Source organism: Oreochromis niloticus, linkage group LG9 (genome assembly GCF_001858045.2).
Source record: "Oreochromis niloticus isolate F11D_XX linkage group LG9, O_niloticus_UMD_NMBU, whole genome shotgun sequence".
Lineage (NCBI taxonomy): Eukaryota > Metazoa > Chordata > Actinopteri > Cichliformes > Cichlidae > Oreochromis > Oreochromis niloticus.
The window spans coordinates 22,037,014-22,061,017 of NC_031974.2; the positions used below are offsets into that span (position 1 = coordinate 22,037,014).

General features: G+C 37.8%; 1 protein-coding gene across 2 annotated transcripts in view; it reads right to left on the reverse strand.

Moving 5' to 3' along the window:
- The window catches only part of cntnap2a (contactin associated protein 2a), a 348,699-nt gene that overhangs the window by 212,892 nt on the left and 111,803 nt on the right, over positions 1-24,004 (reverse strand). For both annotated transcript variants that reach the window (XM_005471745.4, XM_005471746.4), the window contains exon 2: positions 5,081-5,191. In XM_005471745.4, coding sequence (XP_005471802.1) covers positions 5,081-5,191 — 111 coding nt within the window. The remainder of the gene's footprint in view (positions 1-5,080; positions 5,192-24,004) is intronic.

Here is a 24,004-nt window from a genome sequence, read left to right on the forward strand (position 1 = left end):
CACCCAGGTTGCCTCGATCCATCCATCCATCCGAGTGTGAGTGTGTGAATGTTAGATAGAAGTGCTTAGATACAGATAAAAGCACTGTGTAAATGCTAAATAATTGAGGAGGAAGGTGCTATGTAAGTGTTTACAAAAGAAAGACAACTAAAGTCTTTTTCTGACTGTTTTTAGAATGCAGAGGCAGAACTGTCCCTGCTTGATTTATGTAACTGCAAAAACAAAAAAAAGTGGAAATACAAAACAAATCTAGCATCATACCGTAGCATCATACATACTGTATTTATTATTGTGCTATCTACTGTACAATATAAAGCGCCTTGAGGCGACTTTTGTTGTGATTTGGCGCTATATAAATAAAATTGAATTGAATTGAATTGAAAAAAATACCACATCTAATAATACATTTCTAAGAAAAAATCTACTAAAGCTGTTAACAGTCAATCTTTTCTGGTTTAAATAAGATGTAATTTTGTTAATAACATAATGTGTTAATTAAAAGATCTTAAGTGACTCTGTTTTATAAGTTAAGTCAAAAAAAGGGTCTAGCACTATAATGGAACAATTAAGAATATGTTAAAGTTCTAATAACATAAAGCAATGTTCACAAGCCCATTCCCGTTTAGCCATTTTGCACGTAAAGGCACACAAATACATACTGTGCCTATAACAAACTAATAAAATGTGTCATCTTAAGATGAAAAAGCAAAGTAGGAATGACCACCAGGATCCTGGTAACTGGCAGGCTTACACAAGATAGCTCCCTGCTGGAAAATCACTGTGGCACCATCTAACTCCATCTCTCATTCACACATACATCTACAGGACTGTGCATCTAAAATTGGATGCACACACCCGACGCGCACATCGCTATAACCTAAAACTCTAATAGCTGTCAGCGTTCACAGCCCAATGTGCTTAGCTTAAGATGATTGGTGTGTCCCATTGATTTTGTGCCTCTGCTGTTCCATGGCACTGGGAGATTGGAGTAGATTGGATTATCAGCACATACTCATGTCACTGACGGCAAATTTGGCTGCCAAATGTAACTGCTTGAAGGAACCCCTCCTTATAATATGTGTAAATGTGTAGTACCGTCCTGTTTTTGTCAATACAAGTGTTTCGAAATGTTTGTGTTCCAGTGAAAGTGCGTGTTTAATGTGTAGACTTGTTTTTGTCATGCCTCACAGGGTTTCTGTAAATGTGAGCATGAGTCATGTAGAAGCTAAATTGGCTTTTCTCATTCAGTGCATGTTTTGTCTGTAAAGAAAAAAAATCACTGTAATTCTAAGAATATGTGCAAAATGGATGACTCTTATGCATCTTTGCTTGAATATGTATATTTTGGGGGGAGTTAGGGTTTGTATTTGTGCATTATGTCTCTAGTTATGTGAATACTGATATGCCTTCCCTTCCCTTTCTCACGCTGCCATATCTCAGTCAACATTACTCTTTGCTCCTATTGGTAGATGACTAAATTGCTTGTGCCGACCTTCTTTGCATAAGCAACAATTACTCCCTACCACTGTTGATATTTGCCTAATTTCATTAACATTTCCTCGTCTTTGGTCTCCACATTGCTGCCAGTTTTCATTTTCATGTATGACCTTTAGGAAATCAATACTGATTTGAGCATTTTCATTCAGAGTCAAACCAATTTCTTTCATTAAAGAACAATTTCAATGTATGTTTTTCTTAGGTGGCAGCAAACAAACAAACAGACAAACGTTCATAGAAAATACAATTTTCCTTTTCAATTCTGCCACTTTGTGGTCTCCATGCTTACAGAGTGATGATTACATAGTAGTTTTAGCCACTGATCACTTTTAACTCAATATAATCTTGGCACATTTAACACAAAGTCAACAGCTGATGGAAACTGTTTGTTGTTAATCACAATGGAGGCTCAATATGCCATGGACTCCTGATGTGAAAAATGAAGCTTTGCCAAAAAGTGAGGTTCTAGGCTAACTGGATGACATTGATTTTGTGTCTTCCCTGTTTCATAGCACTGGAAGAGCATATACTCATGCCAATAACAGTACATTTGGCTGTCAAATGTAGCTGTTTGCATCTAAATGCAAGTCAAAATGATAGAGCGAAGGGAGACTATCTACTGCTAAAACACAGAAACTGTACAGCATGTTTTGATATTTTCCTTTACTCTGTGACATCCTTTCAACAACAGCTGAAAAGTCATCTATTTAGACAAGCAATTGGGTGCTTTGTGTTCTGTGTTGTTTCGCCTGAAGCGCTATACAAAACATTTTACTTACTTACTAACTGTTACGAAAAATGTTACATTTTGAAGGTTAGCCCACATCAATATTTAATGCAGTTTCCATTATAAATGTTTAATTATAGTATTTTAAAGTTAAGTAAATCTGTCTTGAAGTTGCAACGTTCACATCCAAACTGATTTCCAGAGGAATCCTTGACCTTTATCAGCTACTATACTTTAGAGAAACACTTTGAGGTAGTTGAACTAAAGCAATGTATTTTGGAAATATATATGTGGAATATTCGAAATAGCTCGAATACTCACTACACACTGGATCTCAGTTAGAAGTGCAGATCACGTCTTGATTCAGTCTGCAGGTCCATGACCAATTCTGGACATCTGATGTCTAAACTAGGCCCAAAATTTGAACGTCCAACCATGACCCAACCAGAACATCAGTTCAATTAAATTCAATTTTATTTATATAGCGCCAAATCACAACAACACTCGCCTCAAGGTGCTTCATATCATAAGGTAGACCCTACAATAATACATACAGAGAAAAACCCAACAATCATATGACCCCCTATGAGCAAGCACTTTGGCGACAGTGGGAAGGAAAAACTCCCTTTTAACAGGAAGAAACCTCTGACAGAACCAGGCTCAGGGAGGGGTGGCCATCTGCCATGATAGGTTAGGAAGAGAGAAGGAAGACATGATAAAAAACATGCTGTGGAAGTGAACCACAGATTAATAACAAGTATGATTCAATGCAGAGAGGTCTGGTAACCCATAGTGAGTAAGAAAGATGACTGAAGAAGAAATACTCAATGCATCATGGGAATCCCCCAGCAGCCTACGCCTGCTGCAGCATAACTAAGGGAGGATTCAGGGTCACCTGATCCAGCCCTAACTATGTTTTAAGCCTAATCTTAAAAGTAGAGTTAGTGTCTGTCTCCCAAAGTCAATATGATGTTCAACATTTGAACTTTGGACCTTGTAATTTTTTGGATGTCATGTAGACATCTATGACATGTGCAGGGAATTTACATGATTAATAAATGTAATATTTTTTTATTTACAAATATCAACATTGTTTCTATCAACATGATACAAATGAATCAACAAAGATGCTTTATTATGTGTTGACCTATTGATTTATTTAGCTCATGGGTTTTTTTGTTTTGGTTGTTATTTTAAATTTCTCCGTTTTTCTTTAACTAGTTTATTTATTTTAATTAAACACCTTATTTATTTGTAACCAGGTTAAAACTGTTATATTTTTTTTTAAATATTAAAAACATTAAAATCCATGTTGAAATGTAAATGAAATAATAATGGTTAAAGTATTTAGAAAATTTTGGGAATTCATTTTAAAAGGAGTACAATGGGTTTAATAAGTTTTAAAAAAACAGTATTTGCATTAAATACCATTCGTTTTTATTTTTGGGAGAGGTTGGTATCCTGTTTTATTGTGAAGAGCTGTGTAAGAGGAAACTAGTGTGTTTGTGAAGTGGCCTGCTCTGGGAGATGTTGCGATGGAAAGTACGAGAAGTTTTTGCAAGTGTGTATGTATGAACTGGACTATTTGCCTGACAGTCTTTGTTGATGCGCTGATGACATTTCTGCTTGAAATCCACCACGCAACTGCTCACTTTTGTTTTAACTCAGGAGCCCACGCCATCTTGGAGATGTCTGCTAATCACTCTGCATGCTTTTAAACATAACTGCTTCTGTACAGAAAATATGCCCTCCACCCTCTGGAAACATGGGACTACAGAGCCTATACAATCAGAAGCATTATAAAAATCACATCTAAAATGAGTCTGACAAGTTTGACATTTAAAAGACGTCCACAACAACCACATTTGGACCATAAATAGTCCGTACACAAAGGTTCTACGGACGTCAACACTAGAAGTATAATAGACGTCGTTAAAAAGACGCTGCCTGGCGTTACACAAACAACCCCTTCGGTGGACCAAAATTGCACATCCAAAAATGGTAAGTATATTTCACAAAGTATCTAAATGCACACTTTAGCTATTTTCATTCAAGTATTACTTAAGCTTTTACAAAAATCAACTGAATACACTTTTTTCATTACATGCTCCCCAAGGACCGCTATCCTCCAGGAGAGGAAAGGAAAATGTATTAGAGGAAAGAATGCTAAACTGTATTTTTACCATCCTTTCCTTATCCTTTTGACAAATTGTTTTTCATTTATTTCATTGTTTCCTTCCCTATTTCCTTAATCGGTTGTTGGTGGGTGTCATTACAGGAGCCGCAGTCCTGTAGTTTTGTAGAAATAATTCTATTGGTATGATTAAACATACCAGATTACCTTGCCTTTATATGTCAGCGTTGTTGCTTCAGCTGTAGTGCGGCTATATTAGATGGGAAAGTATGAATTATTAATTGTATAAACACGGAGGGGCGTAATTGTCTGTCCCTATCTGTCTTTGCTGTGGACTGATGTGGAAATGAGCTTCAGTCTGAGTCACTGAGATAATGATTGAAGTCAAGAGAGGGAGGGAGTGAGAGGAGAAGAAATATAAAGAAGTAGAAAGAAAGAAAAGAGAAAAAGAGGAGGAAGGTGGTGAGAGCAGCTGTGCAGCACTGAGAAGTGTGTCACTCGATGAAGGCTTGAACATTTATCTCACAGTGTGTCATCTCTAAAATCATTCATAAGGCTGTATGTACACGTACCTGAATTAGGTATTTACTTTTATCTCTGTCTACACTGCATGTAAGCAGAGCCCTCCAACAGAATGCATATATGTGTGAGTACATGGACATCTGTGGGCTTGTCCGTGTGTGTGTGTCCGCATGCGCGTATGTCTGTGTATGTTTGTATACCTCCTCTCCTGTTGAGCTTGGCATATCCAGGTGCATATCCACTGGAGAAGACAGACGAGCTGGTGAAGGCTGTGTGAGGCAGAGGAGAGGCAAGAGCCTCATCACACTTTTCTGTAGAGAGAAAGAACACATATAAGGACAGAAGGAGTGAGAAACAGAAGAGGACGTTGGAAGAAAAAAGAGAATATGATAAAGAGCTGTGTTTTTTTGCTTTGCATACACACTTTTTCACACATAGAAAATACATTAAGTAGTTGTTGGTCATTTTAAATCCTATTTAAGTGTAATTCTATGAGAAAATCTCAACTTAGTCAAACCAATTTGGCAAATTCACGAACACACTGCAAAAATATCCACCTTAACAGGCAATCTGGCCTGGTAACTAAATGCAGATGCATAGCTGATTTAAAAAAAAATCCAATCAAAACAGAGGAGAAACTAAATTGCCTGAGCTTAAACCCTACCCACATTTATTCTGCATTTCTTCACTTCTGAAATTTGAAGTACGAAGTAGGCATTTATAAATGACTATGATGAAACTTTAGGATTGCAAATCCTTGCAAACAGAGTTTTATTTAAAGAAATATAAAGAAGAAGACGATATACATTTCAACTTCTTTCATTTAAGTTGAAGTTTCATTGGAGTTGCTGTGAAGAAAATTATCTGAAAGACCACGACGGCAGTGCTCCTCATAACCTCACTTTCAAGCTAACTGCTAGTGCTCCCAAGAGAAAACAAAGAACGTGACGACAGAGGAATACATATGAAACACACAAACACAGCAGAAATCAAAGGGAAGAAATACTGAATATTCCTCACATGCACACAGTGATTAAGTCTCTTCCCTTTCTTTTCTCTCAATCCGCCCCTTTCACTCTCTCATCCGCACAAACACACTACCTCTTCCAGTACATTAGGTTCCACGCAGAGAGAAATTGTGAATGGTCTGTCAGGTCAGGTAGGCACAGTCAATAGCTCTCTGTCATGTCCCACTATGTGTGTGTGGACAGAGTCTGAGTATGTATGAGGGAGAGTCAAATTTAGAAAAGAGTGTTGTTTCTCCTTCTGTCAATGTGCATAGACAGATCGTGCATGTGTGTGTGTACAGTAGACTACATCTGGTGAAAGTCTCAAAGAGTTTGTGTTACAGGTGGGCTCATAGAGAACGGAAAATATCTAATCGTGACAATGTGTGTGGGTGTGTCCGTGTGTATGCTTGTATGTGAGTGTGCATTTCTCTTCGGAAAGCCTCCCTCGTGGTCTGAAAGAGCTCCACATTTTTCTCCTTTTGCTGCCTGCTTTGGCAGGTGGCTATGCACAGAGACATCAAGGTTCTCCTTTATAAAAAGTAATGACATTTCTGGCACATTCATGTCACCCTGGAATATTAGCAAAGTCCACTTGCAACTGTCAGGCGGCTGACTCAGCATCATAGAATGGGAGAGAAGGGCAACAACGTGGTTTCAGGTAGCGGGATTTAAAAAGCCTGTTCGCATGCTGTGTGAGGAGGTAGGATTCTTTTAAAATGACTTAGGTGAGCCAGTGTCACCAGTTGCAACCCATGCCAGAACAGCTAGTGATGTGTTCCTGCTTATCTCCTTTTGCAGCTGTTCCACAGGTGCAGCTCTCGTGCAGCAGCATCTGGTCATGAAATTACAAGAAATCTTTGGGTCATGCTCAAGAGTCTCCAAATTTATTCTTGCACCCTAATTAATGATAATAGGATCCTCTGTCACACATACAAATGCACACGAGAGCTCCTTCAGGGCTATGGACGAATGTTTTGCATCCATATATCCAACCGTTGGTGCAGTGATTGACACAAAGGCACAAACACTTGCGCTTAGATGCAGTCATACACTTGATGATTCTTCATTTTCATTCACACACTTGGGAACGCAACAGCTTTACTGCAGCTTCCGTCTAATGAGTGTTTCTATAGGTTTGTTGGCAAAGACTTGCTCTAGCTGCACATGAAGAGGCTTTGTAGGTCACACACACACACATGCATGCACTCACAGAATACATTGAATAAAGGCTGGAAGAGGAGTCAGCAATGGAATGAAGGGAGGAGGCGAGTTAATAGAGAGAAAGTAGATTTTAAAGGAATCAAGGTAGTGAGAAATATAGTGAATTTCTTCAGTGCCTTTGCTTATTTCCTTAGGGCTCTCTAAACTCTCTTCTGGGGAAAAACCACTATACATGTACAGATTTTAGAGATCAGAAGATATAAACTAAAAAAAATAAATAAAATAAATGAAAAAGGTGGAAAGTCAACCTGTACCAAGGCCAATGTTCTATTTCACAATTTTAAAGAAAGTAACATGATTCAACATGAGATTCTTTTCCTCCTCTGTGCTCCACCTCTCCAACAGTTTGGTAGTATTTGAGTAACCTTGCAGAAAACAGAAAAAAAAATACAGAAAATGGTAATGATTGCATACTTCCACAATGGCTTGTCTTGGCTGAAGAATGATGGTTCTAATATACAGCACTAATAATATAATAGTAGCTATTAACAACTCTGACCAGTAATGTGGAAATATCTTAAAATATGTGAAAACGAACTCAGATGAAAATGTGCTTTGCCTCTGAAAGCAGAACCCTGAATATACGCAGCCATCACAAAGATCTATGAAACGAAACTTTAACTGTCTTTAATTTTGATAATGGCAAGACCTCCTGAGGCAAAATTGGTGGCTATGTTTACAAAGTGATTGATTAGACTTAAACGCAATTTGACCTCATAAGCTGCACTCACTGTTTTCGCTATTACAGTACACTGCACCACATTTCCATTAAATCAGCTAAACATAAAAATTAGCATCTGTTTATTTGGGTCCTCAGTAAAGCTGCCAAATTCTTATTTTCCTTGCATCTCTATGTGTGCAGTTTATTTCTGGTGGTTGCTGTTGCTGTTGTTGCTGATTCCCAAGTCCAAAGGTATCCCCTGCCATGTGCATTACTCATGTATGTATTCACCCGTTATGTCTACTGGCTTCATAACATTCCACAGGCACTGATTCTACTCGCAGTTGAAATTTTATAGCATGCTGTTTTGATTCACAAGGGGACCGGTGATAACTACAGCAACAATCATTTTAATATTGCATGTTAAGATAAAAATTTGTTTGTGGTTGATGGAATTGCAGTAGCATTTTTCTTCTTTTTTATACTGAAAGATGTACAATGGCTCATTCAAATGCAGACAAGGTTAGAATCTCTGTAGCTTTCCTTCAGTGAAACTCCAGTGCTTCGGTATTGATTGACTATTTTATTCCAGTGCTGAATATTTTAAGAAACCCAGAGTATATCTTTAACACACAGAATGAGCAAGTAAATCAACTAATGGTTTTGTTCATCATTTATTATTATTATTACCTCCTCCAGGGCGGTTTTTGATAGCATTTGTGTGTGTGTGAATATCATTCTGTCTGTAAACACAATAGCTCAAAAACTTTTGAATAAATTCTGATAAAACTTTGTAGGGGTGTAGAGCGGGGTCATGTTAACAATCCATCTTATATCCACCAGTCTAAAAAGTCAAGTCTGACCTCTCCTTCATGGTCAACAGATTGATCTGAAGTTTAGTAATGCTAATATAAATGCTATATAGAGCTGTCTATAACTGTGTTTCTTACTGCCATTGTTTGTATTGAAAACATTATACAATAAAGCAGTAAAACATTGAAAACAGTATAAACAGTATTGATCGCATTATAGTTTGCATTACATTTAACCTCTAACTTTACTTTTGTATTTCACATCTGCCTTTCTTCCAAGCTGAACCAAAAATGTGTCAGCTTTAAAGCTAGAAGGCATGGTTAAGAGAAAGAGAATGAGCTGCCTAGTTAGTTAAATATATACTGCATTATAATATTATATAATACGCCCAAGTTATTCTTATTCTGTTATTTGCAAATCAATATTATCCATGGCCTACTCCTACATAATGTTTGTGTAATTAAAGTAAGCATCTAGCATGCTACACTTATGTGATTTTTACTGCACTAAAAACTTTTTAAAGTCTGTATAAAAAGGGCAAAGCAAACAAAGTAAATAAAGCTAACAGAGGGAGCTGCCATGGTGGAGGTTTGCATTGTGTAGGCTTATATAATATTTTGCATTAAGAATTAGCATTGTTTATGCCAAATATTTCCATCGTTTGAGTGTCAAATACTGCTGCTTTTTCAAAGCTATGTCTTAAGGGTAAGTGCAAGGTGTCCTCTGGAGACTTGATGCACTGGTTGCTTCAACATTAACAGCTGAGAAGCAGTCCTCTTTCGAAGAGCGACAATGAAGAAAGAGGGCTGCCAGTGAGATGGTGATCTTAGCCAGAAGTCTGTCAAGAAAGACCTCTTGGGCAACTCGTGTCTTGTTGGGAAGCTTTGTATTTTGCCCTCAGTTTTGCTTCGTTTTTACAGTTCGGGTTTCTTTTTACTTGCCATTTAGTCAGGTTGAAAAACCAAAAATGCTACATTAACCGTGTACATTGAAAAATTACACTTAGGTTACGCAGTGCAATTGAATGTGGTGTCAACAGGTCCCAACCAAGCCTTTATATGTGGTGAGGTGGTACATCAATGCCCCAACAGCAAAAGACACCCTACGTGTATCTATGAAATGCCAGCTGACAAAACCACAGTCGGTGACATTATATGAATGAGGATGGGCTCATTCATGTTGATGGGGGGGCAACAAAGAACCAAGGACACAGCAGTGAAAAGGAAATGAAAAGTTTCTGCTCTTGTAATAAAGCCAATATACAGTGGCAAATTTGAGAGGAACACTAAAGCCCTGTCTGAGGCTTTAGTGCTCTACATAATGCTGCATTTCGTCCATATGTGACTTGTGTGGAAAGAAGCCAGTAAATATACTTTGTCCTTATCTAAACTAAGTGTGTCTTTTTCGTCTTTTTTATTGTTGTTACTTGACAAAAAAAGCACAGTAATGATGGGAGACTGCATGTATCTGATTCGATCATTCATAATAAATCCACTGTATATGTGAACTTGTTTGAAATGCCAACACCAGCACTAGCTGTATCAGGAAACCTTGATATCGTACAAATTGTTTGAACTTGAAATAAATAGAGAATTTAGGTTATGCCGTAGCTGTGAAATTACTGGCAATAAATCTTGCATTGTCTCTTTTCTCATTTTTCAGAGTCCTTAAGGATTGCAGCTGTAAAAACAACAGTAATGCCCTGATTTATTGTTTTGCAATGATTAAATCACAGCACAGGGTTATACACAGGTAAATTGTACGGTATGTGTGTGAGAAAGGGCAGCTTCTGTGTTTTCCTTGCAACTAATTAAACTTTGAAAGAGATCTAGACTCATACCCATCAATTATTTACTGATATACCTCAAAGGAAGCAGCTGCTGCACACATAATGTAGCCTTACGATATACAGGAAAATAGATAGGAAGCATAGTGGGAAATTAAATAGACTAAACGATATAAATTACACACTGGATGGATAATGTGTGACATCCTAAAATAGGTTACTATAAGACCAATGGCTGGTTAGTGAAAATGTGTTTTTAAAAAAACACCATTGATGAACACAGACCACATGGTTATATGTTCAGCACTCAATAGAGAGGTCATAGCCACTGATATTTGCCTGGGTCTCAAGTGCATAGCAGGGCTCTGTATGTTCAGGTGCTTTAGGGGAAGCAAATGACTACAATATCCAAGTGCAAATGTCAGCCTATTCCTCTGTGCAAGAGGAAGAGATAGTTTTATGCATGATAGAATGATAAGAGAGGCGAAACAGATAGGGACAGTGTGGGGGAGTAAAAAGAGAGATAGATAACATGAAGACAGGACATGAGGAAGAAAAAATGGCTACATACCAAAGCTTTCTTAGTGACATTTCCAGTTAAGTAAATAACTAGGATGAAGAAAAACAGCTACCAAGAGATGTGTCAGCTGGCTGCTACCAGTTGGGACCAAAGCCATAGACAGACAGTGTTTGGCCAGCCTGTTCAAAAGCCTTTTCACTGCCACATCTTTGGAGCTAAAGGGAGTTGGACACTAGTTCAGCATAATCCAACAGGGGTAAAATTCATGACAGTCTAAAGATTAGCTGGAATAGAATCACAAATCTTAGAAGCCAAAAGACTAAATTTTGGCACTGAGACAGCTGCCATGATGTAACTCTTTGACTAAGTGTTGTACCTGCCACATTGGCCATTTAGGCAAAAGGTCTTGAAAGAAACAGTTCACGAGTACTTAGCACAAAGACTTAACAATGCATGCTGAAATTCACCTGATAAAACAAAGGAAAAATGGAGCTGAAAAGGCCTGCCAGTTTCACCTTTTGCATGTGTTTTAACAATGGGGTCAGTAAATCAGTCAACCGGTGAAGAACATTCAGTGTTCTTTAGACCGCTGAGCAGACTGTTAAAAACACTACAGAAAACTCTGCTATCTTTATTTAATGACTGTGAAACCATTGTGTGTGGAGTTTTGCTACTGTGCTGTCAAGTCTGTCCTCTCAACAACACTGAATACTGAAGTTTGGGGACCTGGGGGCTTTTTGTGGACCCATGTCATGAACACAGTGGAAGCTGTCAAAAGTGCCAACAGCTGCATGGAGATGCAGTCTGACTCTCCAAAGTGCCAGTGAGTGTGAGAGCCTCTGTCTGTGCAAGCCTTTGTCCTCCGGTTTGGCTGGGAGCAGAAGGGGTCTCTGCTTTCTCTTTTCCATTTTTTTTCAAATTCATATTTCAATTTAATGAAGTATCTCTGGACTGGAGGCAGTGGCCTTAAATGAAATAAGACTGTAGAAGACTGCTTTAGGGAGCTAATTTCTGTTGTAATGTTTATAAATTCATATAGGCCATCTTACCAATTCTTGCCGAGTACACCCAATATCTGTCTTGGAGAAGCTGCCCTCCTCATTGAGCTAATGGGCTGAGCTGATTCAAAAATAGCAGAAGCTTGGTATGCATAGACTCCATCTACTCCGTGTCCATGTACTGAGAGATCCCAGCAGGGTGTTGAAGGAAGGGTGTTTTCTAATTTTTGGGGAAAATAATACTGTTTCACTTGATTGCCTACAGAAATATTTCTGTAAACTTACCATTAACAGCAGATAATATTAGATTTCTAGTGTAACTAAACACAAGTTGGTCTTAACCAACTTTATTTATGACTGGTGTAACACACTGGGTAGGAGGTGACCCATATGCCATAAGGCTAATGCAGAGGCCCGAGTCTGAATATGCCCTGAGGCTGTTTACACCATGTCTTCAACTGGTGTTTCTGCCAGCTTTCCAGTCTTCTCTCCACTGCCCTGTTTAAAAAAAACTCCCCCAAAGATCTAATTATGGTCAAATGTTGCAAATTAAAGCAACTCTGATTCCAAAAGTGTTTTGAAAAATTCTGCCATCACAGAGAAAAAGTTTCACAAACAGTCAAATGGCCATTGACTAATTAGCAAGCAGCTTCAGGTGCATTCTGTCCTGTACACCTGGAATTTCATGACAGCAGGTCCCAAGTGGGCTTCACAAAGAGCTATAGGACAAAAATAAACAGATGTTCTGCAGCATAGAAAAGGCCGTTCTAATTGGGATTACAGATGGCTATTCCGACCGTTTGCCAGTGTCTTCGATGTGAAATTAAATTCCAAGGTTTCACTGAATACATGTTGGCAGTGATTCCAGTTCCTAATCATTGTGTGACATCTCAAAGTCACATTATTTTAAAAGAAGAAATACTACAATTAAATCAACTTAAAAGAAAAAAGAGGCCTTTTCGGCACTTTTTCAATGAGTTTTAGTTCTTCGAGCCTATATGAACACATCACAGTGCATCTAATTTCTATAAGTACCACGTGAATATGCAAAATTTGTATGCAAGCGACAAAAGTTTCAGTACTAGAAGTGTGACATTTGGTATGAATCAATTTCTTTTTATTCAGCATGAGATGTTTGAGTCCAAGAGCAGAGATCAAGAGTTGCATGCAAGTTGGTTTTGCTGTGATACAGAAAGAGGAGTTCCAGCATGGTGAATCTGAACATCGAGAGCCAGGCTTGATCTCTGGTGTGCTCCTGCCCAATTTAACCCCAGCTGACACAACATTTTCATTCACGATATTCAGATTATATATATGTATATGTAAAAGTTTTGTGATCATTCAGTGTGTATCTGGTTGTGCGTTACACATCCTGTATTTCAGTGGATTCACTACAAAGTCTCATTATGCGCCTTTGTGCTCAGGGCCACCACATTCCTGTGGCATGAAATAGCAGATGGCAGTGGAGTGAATAACAATCATCTAGACCTCAGGGTGGGAGCCTATTCACTTTCAGTTCACATGCTACCACAGTGGGAATTAAAATGACCATTTAACTCTCTATGACAAAGTGCTAACTTTTCTAAATATGAAATTTGCTCTTTGAAAAAAAGACAGAAGAAGGGGTTATCGTATTTTTACATAAATTAATTTCTCTCGGTCACTTTCTATTGCTAAAATACATTTATTGCAAATAAGATGTCAATAAATCTTTTCACTTGAAGAAGACATTTTTTTTTATGCAGTTTTTCAAAAGAAACCCTCCGTCTCATTGCTTTTGCTGGCATCAATGTGCAGTTTTTCAACTGAGCTCTTGGAAAAAGGTTACTTGCTTTTGTCCAACTTTTTCTCTCATGTAAAGAAATGTTTATACCATACATGTATAATCTGACTCACTTAACCTAGGGCTAGATGCCTACAGTCCTCTCCAGCGTTATTAATTTATGTCCTGTCCACCCTTTTTCTGACTTCCAGCATTTTTTTATATGTGACAGGGCGAAAATGTCTTCGCATTGGGAGACAGCTATTTAAAAAAAAAAGAGTCTCTGCTCACGCTGCTCATTTGCGCTTTACTCTTTCAGTCCAGCTTATTTCATTTTCAACATTCCCTTCCCTTGCCTTTCCTGACCACCCTCCAACTACCAACCACCACCAGCAGGCATGCCAGCACTTTGCTTGAGCTGTTAATCTAATTTTTTTGGTCCAGATTCATTTTTCATGTCTTGGAACCATTACCAAACAATTTTTGTCAACGGATCTAGCACCCTGTGCCAATGTGAGCACAGACCAAGCGCATAATGAGATGTTTTGGATGAAGCTACCTCACATAAAGACAGACATTTAAACACATGTACACACTCGCACATATACCTTTTCATTTTCACATTTGCATCTGTCAACTGAAATCTAACATAACTTTTGAAATGCTGCAAAAAACAAAATCTATTCCAGCGTTTAAACAAATCAGAATGCATCAGAGCATATACCGATAAAACAGAAAATATTTATAGACAACTGATATTATTCTTTGAGTTTGACCAGTGTTGGAATTACCAAAGACCAACATTAATAACAATTAAAACTAAATGAAGACATTTAAATTCGCAAACTATTCCAAACATCAGCGCATGCTTTATGAAATCTCAAGCTGGATGTTTGTGTTGCAACATTTAATCTGAGCAAATACTTCAGAGTATCAAAAGCCACATTTCACCTGTGTGACAATTTGATGAAAAATACTTCACATAACCATTTGCTGGAACAAAAAGTGTATCTCTGTGTCCCGTTTTACATTCCAACTCCTGCCACAAAAAGTCCTGATATCATCTGGCAGCAGTTCCCTCTCCCAATCAAATCTTTGCAGTCAGTTTGTTGTATAAAACATGGGCTCCCTTTTTTAGTATGTCCAATAATATTTCGTGGACTTTCTGCAGTCATTCAAGATTCAGTTAGCTCAACCTAGAAAGCTCAATAAGCCTTTGGTGGGTTTGCTGTATAGGTTCATCAATTATTTATTCTACTAATTAAAGGAGTGCTCACAATGACTGATTCTCTGTGTTACCGGTAATCCACAGTGCCTCAAGCTACTTTATGGGAGGTCTGTAGTGACAGGTTACCACCCCCAGCTGGACTCCTCTGATGTTTTTGATGCAGATTTAGGAAAAGGTGTGAAGCAGCAGGGCTGGGGGGGTTATAGAGAGAGACCAGCTGTTATATTCCCTAGGAATATAACAGGGAATATAACAGTAACAGTAAAAGGGCAATAGGAGACAACACTGCAAATATAATAAAAGTCTTTTTATTAATAATTAAACTAAAACAGAAGGTCAAGTCACTGTCACAATCAAAATACAAAGAAAAACACAGTGAAGCAAGTCAAAAGTCACTCAAAAATACACTCCTCTCCACCAAGCAGGAGTAAGCAGCCACAAGCACATAGCTCATGCTGTAAAGAGAATGGCACTGCCTGAGCTTAAATACTTCCTAGCCTAATTGCTCTGTCAAGTCAGCTGTAAGGGGTGGTACCTAAAGCCAGGGAGGGAAAGCAAATACATACCCACACAGCCAAAAACCACAGTAGGTCTGCTAACACTATAACATCAGACTCGTTTTACTCGTTTCCCTTCACTGCTGTGAAAAACAGAGATTCATGCCATTACATGCAGCTACTCATACGTTCTAGCCCCCCTGCTTAAACATGATATAATCGATGGTTCTTGAAGTCTTTACTTGGGTTGTATAAACATGTATTTGCATACCTAAAATACCATTGTTTTTCTGAGTCACATAATACTTCTTTTGAAGACAAATGTTTCTGAAGCAGTCACAGGGATTTTACAACAATGACGAAAAGACGAGCGAAGTAAACTATCATCTTGTGCCCAGTGTGTTACCTGGATGCCACTGAGTCTAACATATGGTGGTCTGTGACGTGTTGAAGTTACAGTTTGTCTGGTCTATTTTGGCACACAGTTGCTATTTCATTTTGTGCTTTTGTTTTTGCCATTATTTATGTTTTATATGCAGTAATATTTTAGAATTCTCTCATTTCAAATTGACTTTTTATTTGCTGATAGAAGGTGCAACATTTAGGAAAAAGAGATGTAAGAAGTGTGCTTCTCTTTTAGTATCAAACAACTTAATCAACCCTTCAACACTTTGCATTTTTGTCTCTCGCTGTCACCCTCTGGCGATACGCCTGGCTGTTTGATCTGCCCACAAGGTGCCAGGTCAGATCAGTTATACCTGCCTGATTCAGTGAACTCTCAGCCAGGGCTGATCTGCTCAGAGCTGCATGAAGCATAACCCTCTGTCTCTCACTGATACACTCGACCTGCAAAAGAGTGTGGGTCAGGGTGTGCACAGGTGTGTGCAGCTGAGTGTGAGCACAGAGGGATGGTGGATTAAAACTCAAGAGAGCTTGGTTATAGAGATGGATCGAATAAGAGAGACAGAGACAGACACTGATATTTGTTTATGGAAAATGTGATGGGAAGTTAAAAAATAGCATAATAACGAGAATAAAGGGCAGAAATGTACAAATTGTGTGTAACTACATTCATCTTATGTGGCCTCAGGCATGACCTGTATTTTGCAATGTAATACGCTTGAGTGGTTCCCACACAGAGGTGGTTCATGCGGTGAACGCTTAATCCAAATCACAATGGAAGCTTGCATCATCATTTTTAATTTAGTCCACATGAGGTTAGTGTTCACAGTACACTCCTCTTAGATTGCTTTCCTATTAGATTCTTTGAGTAATGGAGAACTCAGTATGTATGAAAAGAAATCCGAATCTACTGATTGAACATGCAATGACCTACTTTGTATGTTAATAGAGCAAAACAATCAAAGAAATAAAGCGATAGAAACACATACAGTTAGTGGTGAGCAGACAGCTGGCCTTTGAAAAGCACATATTTGAACAGCTAGAGTGTAGATGGTGTAAATATGGCCAATAATTCACCATAATCCCAAACAAAAAGAACGCTTCTGTCACAGGCATTTGCAACTCGTGTTCACTATGCAAAGAACAGGAACTACTGTATTTGTCCTCTTTATTTAGAATCCTGTACACTCGTTGTGTGTTGTTGAAATTACTTTTTCATGTGCAGGTCAAGTGCTCATGAAAATGAATTTGTTGAACTTGTTGCTGTCACTATGAAGAAAACAGAAACGTGTCATAATTGGTAAGTATACTGTGATCACTAAATTTATAGCATACACATTATCTGTTATAAAGGACATTTTTTTACAATCATTTATTACTATGTAATTTGTTACCAATGCTTTTCTTCCCTCTGTAAAATACATAATTAGTTGCATTGTTGCAAAAACTACTTGCAATAATCATACTTTGTATACTACCTAATTAAAGATTTCTGAATACAACTTTGCATCTTAGTAAGTAATATCTAAAACATAAAAAAATGAAGATTATGCAGTCCACCAATTTTTTTTTCAGTAACACTGCTCTCATTACAACAGAGGATTATGAATTATTTCCCATAGTTCCTCGGGTGGGAGAGGCCATTAAAAAATCATCATGCAATGATGGCTACAGTGAGATGGTGGGATTCAGTTTATTGGTTTGTGAGCGTATCAAAGCAGCTTAGGCAGAAAGACATGTTTAAAAATACTGCTTTTATGAGAAAGGTGAGAAACTAAGCTGTTTTCGTCAAAGATGAAAGGCAAGAGGTTTCAATGAGATACTAAACTATATTAGGGGAACTTAGTTTGGAACATATGTTACACTTGTTCTGTTTCAGAAACATTTAAAATTTTGTCTGGCTTATACGGGAAAAAATAAACAGTCTAGTCGTCAGGTAGCTGGGAGAGTGAGACTCCACAATAACGCCAATTATGCAGTTTAAAGTATTTTGGAAACCAACAGGCTGTAGCGGCAATTCATCCAAGAAAGCTGCAGGGTCTGGCTGCCAATCCATGCCGGTTCTAATAAGGGTTTATTGGCAAAGTCCACCATGTCCAGAACCTAAAATAATTTGTATATACCCTCAGTTACACAACTTTATTCCAATTAACTGGTTTTGAGCACAGAAATTAATTTAGTCCACAGTGTTGATGTAATAATGTTTTTTTGGTGTGTTTAAAAAAAAAAGTCAGACGTTTAATGTGATGCAGTTAAAATAATAATAATAAAAAGTCTATATATGTAATTAATACAGCTAATTGGGTTTAAAAAATAAATATCATATAATATTTGGCTGTCTCTATTTTTTTAATGCCCTAATTTACAATCATCAGAGTAATATTTTAGACAGCCATGCACATACTGTGTAGAGATACTTCCATGCAGAAAAACATAAACAAGTTCACAAGCTTCCCCAATATCACCAAAATTGTATCATACCCCATGCATGAAATTGCCTGTGGACCAAAAAATATATATACGAACAATAAAAATCAACACACCAAAAATATGGTTGTATTTGTCATGTTTGTCTTGTTATAAAAGAAGTCTCATTATATCACAAACTGAAGTTTGCACAACAAACTATCATGGTGCATGTGAAACTGCACGTGCTTTCCATGTTTCAAAGGTCTACTACAGCTTCTATCAGAAACTTGTGAAACAAGCACACAAAGAAAATGTGTACATACTAAATAATAAAACCTATGCACTCTGCTTTCATTTCCTCCACTGCGGATGCCTGCACTGCTTTTCGGAATTCAAGCAATCATTGAATCACTAGGTTTCAGTATGTTCTCAGTTTTTTCCTCCACGGAAGTTGGGGAGAAATCATGAGCCTCTCTCTGGCCCCCCTTGTCTACTCATAAAGATGATTTGCCACCAATCTGGCAACCGAAGCCTATCATATCACTCCCTTCACTGCCCTCCACCCCTTTGTCAGCCCTAAACTCTGCCATGCTGAGAAACAATATGTTCTGACTGGCAGTAAAAGATGAGGGCTGTGACAAGGGCATGAGGGAGAAAGAGAGACAAGAGCCTCTAGCACATACGTGTTAAAATTCAAACATGGATGAACAGAAGTGAATTTGGGTCTGCATATTTACATATTCACCTACCCAGTTCGCTTCCTTTCATAAGAATCCCATGCTGGTGTTCAATATGCCCAGTTTGCCTTACGGAAAAGTGTTGATGGGGGGCAACATGCATGAATATACAGACAGACTGGCCTCAGCAGGATGACAAATTAGCGGTGTGTAGAGTTGGGGCTTAAAAACTTCCAAAACAATAAATAATAAAAAAATTATCATCAGATCTGCTTATTGAATCTAATCTCTTCAGTCTGCTGTAAAATCTACACTTCGTGTTAACAGTCATCAGTTGTTAACATTTTAAAAAAAGGTAAACGGTAAATGCTTACAAAAGTCAACTTTTAAGGCTGACAATTAGAAAACAAAATGGCAGAGTGGCAGTCTATCCATATATATGTAATTGTTTGGTTATATCAAGGCAAGTGGAGAATATGACCTAAGCTATTAGCAAGAGACAAGCTGACAACTGATGTGTTGAGATGACAAATCATAAAGTAATTTGCTCATTTACCTGCTGATGCTGCCTCTATTTTCACACATATCTGTGTATGTCTACAATAACAGCTGATACTAGAGTTTTGAAAACAGAGCTAAGAGCAAACTGAAGATGCTAGTAAATTGGAGGGATGCAATCGGGTGACCTAACATTGTACAAGAACATACCTTTTCAGTATAAACCCTGCTTCCAGATCCAAACTAGTCTGCATTTATTAAGGCTGTTGTGTTTTTCACATGCTTTAATGCTTTAAATCTTGTTCTATTTGAGTGATCACTGCCCTAAAAAAGGCAGCGGTCACTGTTGGCCTCTCTCGGTTTTTATTACCACTATTCATTTTAAAGCTCAGTTTTCAAAACCTTACGATGTAACTATATGCAGCAGTGAATTAATGACTAACCTTGTATTGTAGATTGATTACCTCTGTTGTTCTCCTAACTGAAATTTGGTCCGTTTACAGCATCCTGCCATGCGATGGCATTTATTGAGTGGATGAAAGTTAGCGTTCATCCGCCAGCTTCACTGTTTATATTATGCTAACATAGCTGTGTCACTAGCGATCTTGTAGCACATCATTACACTAGCGAGCTAACTTCCTGCTAACTTCTAACTCAGTTAAATTTCATAAATTCTGTTTTCATGGATGCCTGGATTTTAAACTTAATTGTTACACCTGGTAGAGCAACGATGCTGATTATTGTATTAAAGATGAAACAATTTAGACAGTTTGTAACTCTCAGTGATGCCATAGTGTTAGTTTGACTTTGGGACCTGAAGCAGAGTTTGCAGCCGGAAACGGCTAATGACTTAAAGGCCAGATAGGATTCACATACAACTAAGAAGTGTTACAGATGGACATATATTAAAAAAAAGATTAAAGGATGATATTTAAAGTGCATACACAACACCAACAATCCGCATGCAAGTGAATACATATATACATTTAGATGTTGTACACTGACGCTAACAAACTTACATATAGAATATGCAAGCACACACTTATATTCACACTCATGCTGAGGGAGCGGTCCAGCAGTAATTAGAGGTGAACTCTATTTGCTAACAACCTTCAGCTCCAAGACCCATGGTAGGCTGACAAATTAGGGTTCTCTCTCTCAGCCACGCAGGGGCTCCCACAGGTTAATGGGAATCTGGGGGTTGAGTCTGCATGTGTGTGTGACACAATAGATTTTCTCATGTGTGTTTGCGTATGTGTGTGCATCTATACTGCCAAGCTAATGGAAGCCCAAGCTGTGCTAAGCCGCTGCAGTGGCTGGGGCTCACTAACGGGGATTTAGCATTGTTCTCTGTGTCAGTAATACCTGGCAGCATTAACAGGAATTAGCATTGCTTGTGGCCAAGCAATACAAAATGAGGCTTAGCAAGGTATACGTTTGTTTGTGTTGTGCTAAAAAGCGCTAACTGTGTTTGCTTATCATGTATTAACTGATGTTTCTGGAGCAAGGGATGGTAACAATATCTGCCCCTCTCAGATGAGATTATTACCTTTCCTGTTAATGAAGAGGATTAGAAATTGGCTCAATTTGTTTTTGAAACACAACACAATTGAGGTAATAAGGAAATGCTCTGCAGGTTTCCACTCTCTCCTGAGCTTTTCTATTCTTCTTCCTTTGCTTCTTTCTTTATCTGATTCTGTATATCCTACTCTCGTATCAATATCAATCTGTTCTCCATCAGTCTCTCTCTCGTTTTTCCATCCTGTTGCCTCATGATTTTTCTCACACTCTTTCACCTGCACTGTCATTTCACCTGACTTCTGTGGCCATCTAGCCCCTTTCCATCTGTCTCAGGGTAATTATATTCAGACAGTCTGGTGTACATGGATCGGTTGTGAGACCAGTGAAGAGGAAGGGAAAAAAAGAAATTCTTAGAGAGGTAAGAGAGTAACAGAGCCAGAATAAAGGAAGATGGTCATTGATGGAAGCCACCAACAATGACAAAAAGGCAAAACAAAAATATATAAAGGAAGACAGAAAAATGTAAAAGAGAGGGGAAAACGTGTAGCAAAGTTGATGATACATAAGAAATGAAAAAAAAGCTGCAATTTTCCAATTGGAAATGTTGGTTCCAGAAACAATTATTTGACAAAGAGCAACTATTTGTATGCTCTTACATTTTCATTATAACTTTTTAACAAATACACCACAATTGTATAGCAACTGTGATTGCACAATGACACCAACTCATGAGTCACTTTCCACATGACAAGAGGATGCAATCGAAAGCAGAAGCTGTCGTTTACCATGATTTCACACGTGATGTTTGACATTCACACAGGCTGTGCTAAGTGCCTGTTAAATGCCCATTTTTTAAAGCAAACAGCTCACTACATATGCTTTTTTATAATTCCTTGCTTAAAATATTACATACTGCCTTTTTCCAACAGTTATAAAACAGCTGGTCACTAATCTTGTGACAAACTCAGTATTTCCTGTTGTTGCTTCAGAATGAATGCCTTACAATGAATTGCAGAATGAGATATGCAATATGAGACTCTCTGGATTCTTTTAACAATAGCAGACGTCAATATATTTCCAATGCCAACAGCATTACCAGAAGATGATAGATTAGAAAACAGATGAGCTTAAACTCCACGCTGAGTTGTTATTAAATTCAATTTATTTAAATTCAGTTTTATTTATATAGCGCCAAATCACAACAACAGTTGCCTCAAGGCACTTTAAACTGTAAGGTAAAGACCTTATAATTAATAATACAGAAAAACAAACAAATAAAAAAAAAAACTTAATACATAATCTGGTGAGCTTTTAAAAAATGATACTTCTTTCTAGTGGCCTTTTTGACCACTCTTGAAAAGCTAATAAGTTTTCCAGTAACCACAGAGCTCAGCTGAGAGTAGAGAGGTCACAGATTTCACATATAAAAAAGTAATATTAAAAAAAATCCCTTTTCAGTAGTTGTATTATATATCTCATACCATGATCTACTCTCGAAAGTGATATCTTTTTCTCATACTACATCATTTTCTCCCCCTACTTTAAGTGTTATAATTATGCAATGAGAAAGTGTGAAAGGGGCCACTTTGGTGAACAAAAATGAAGTCCTGTGAGACGTGAGTGTTTCTTTCTGCTCTTTTTTCTATTGGTTGCCCTGTTCTCAGACAGGATTGTAAGGATTGCTGGTCAGTGCTGTTATCCCCTGCTGTGAGGTCGCTGTGGGAGAGCATGCATGCACGACCGCATCAAGGCACACCATTATACCACTAAACTGCATGCCAGCCCTAAGGAAAAGGAGCATATGGTGAGTTGGCAACACATAGCGCTTACTGGTGTGGCTACAAAAACATTACACTAAACAAGCAGTATATAGTTTTTTGCTGTAACTACATGTACTTATAATACATCAATGCCAGTTGGTATTTCCAAACACACATGTACAGAGGCCAGTGTACATGTGTATACACTGTTATAACATAATTATTTAGGACATCAAATAATGACCATGTATGGCCATTACAGAATGAAGCAGGGAAAACTAGTGGTTTTCCAGAGACTGTCTGAAAACTACAGAGAACATACTGCAAAGTCAATGAAAGTGAAACAAAGTAAAGTTAAAATATTGACAATGCATGAAAAGCAGGCTTGCATCTTAACAAACCTGTGCACATTTACTTTTAAGAGAAATTTTACCTTGTTATGTTCAACTTTTTGCTAATTAAAGATGATTAATTTGAAATACCACCGTGAGGGGAAACAAATCTGAGGAGTAGTTTGTCTCACTGCTCATTAATAGTGCAACTGTGCAATCAGCAAAATACACAGCATAAAATAGAAAAAGAAGCTTGAGTTTGAAGCTTTGGAAAATGGCATTAAATTATTAAATGGGCCAAATTACAGTTAGTCTTACTTGCGTTTTAAGATTAAAGGCAGAAACTTCTGAACAATATTATATTTTACTTTTCTGTGATGCAGTATAACTCTGCTTTGTTGGTCCTCTGTAATTGTGTAGCCAAGACATGGCAAAATTTCTTAATTTGCATCATGGCATTTCATTAGCCAGCAATGCCGTCCTGAGATATTTTCCTTTCATGTGAAATTAGTCCCACTATGCAAGAAACAGCAATTTCTCTCTGGCATTTTCCACATGGAAAAGGCATGAAATGGAAGCCTCTGTTATGCTATTATGGGTCTGGAGTTAATGGCCTCAACATCCACTAAATGAAAGTAATTTGTTAGAAAAGAGGCATGCTCTGAAGCAATATTCAACATTATATACAGTGATGTGAAAAGTGTTTGCCCCTGTCCTGATTTCCTCCTTTTTTGTATGTTTCTCATACATCAATGTTTCAGATCATCAAAGAAATTTAAATAGCGGAACAAAGATAACACAATTAAACCTAAAATGCAGTTTCTAAATGCCGGTGTTCATAATTAAGCAGGAAAAAAAATCAAAAAATCCAAACTAAGCCTTAAAACTGGTTGGGCCACCCTTAGCAGCAACAACTGCCATCAAGTGTTTGTGATAACTGGCAATGAGTCTTTTACAGCTCTGTGGAGGAATTTTGGCCCACTCATCTTTGCAGAATTGTTGTAACTCAGACACATTTTAGGGTTTTTG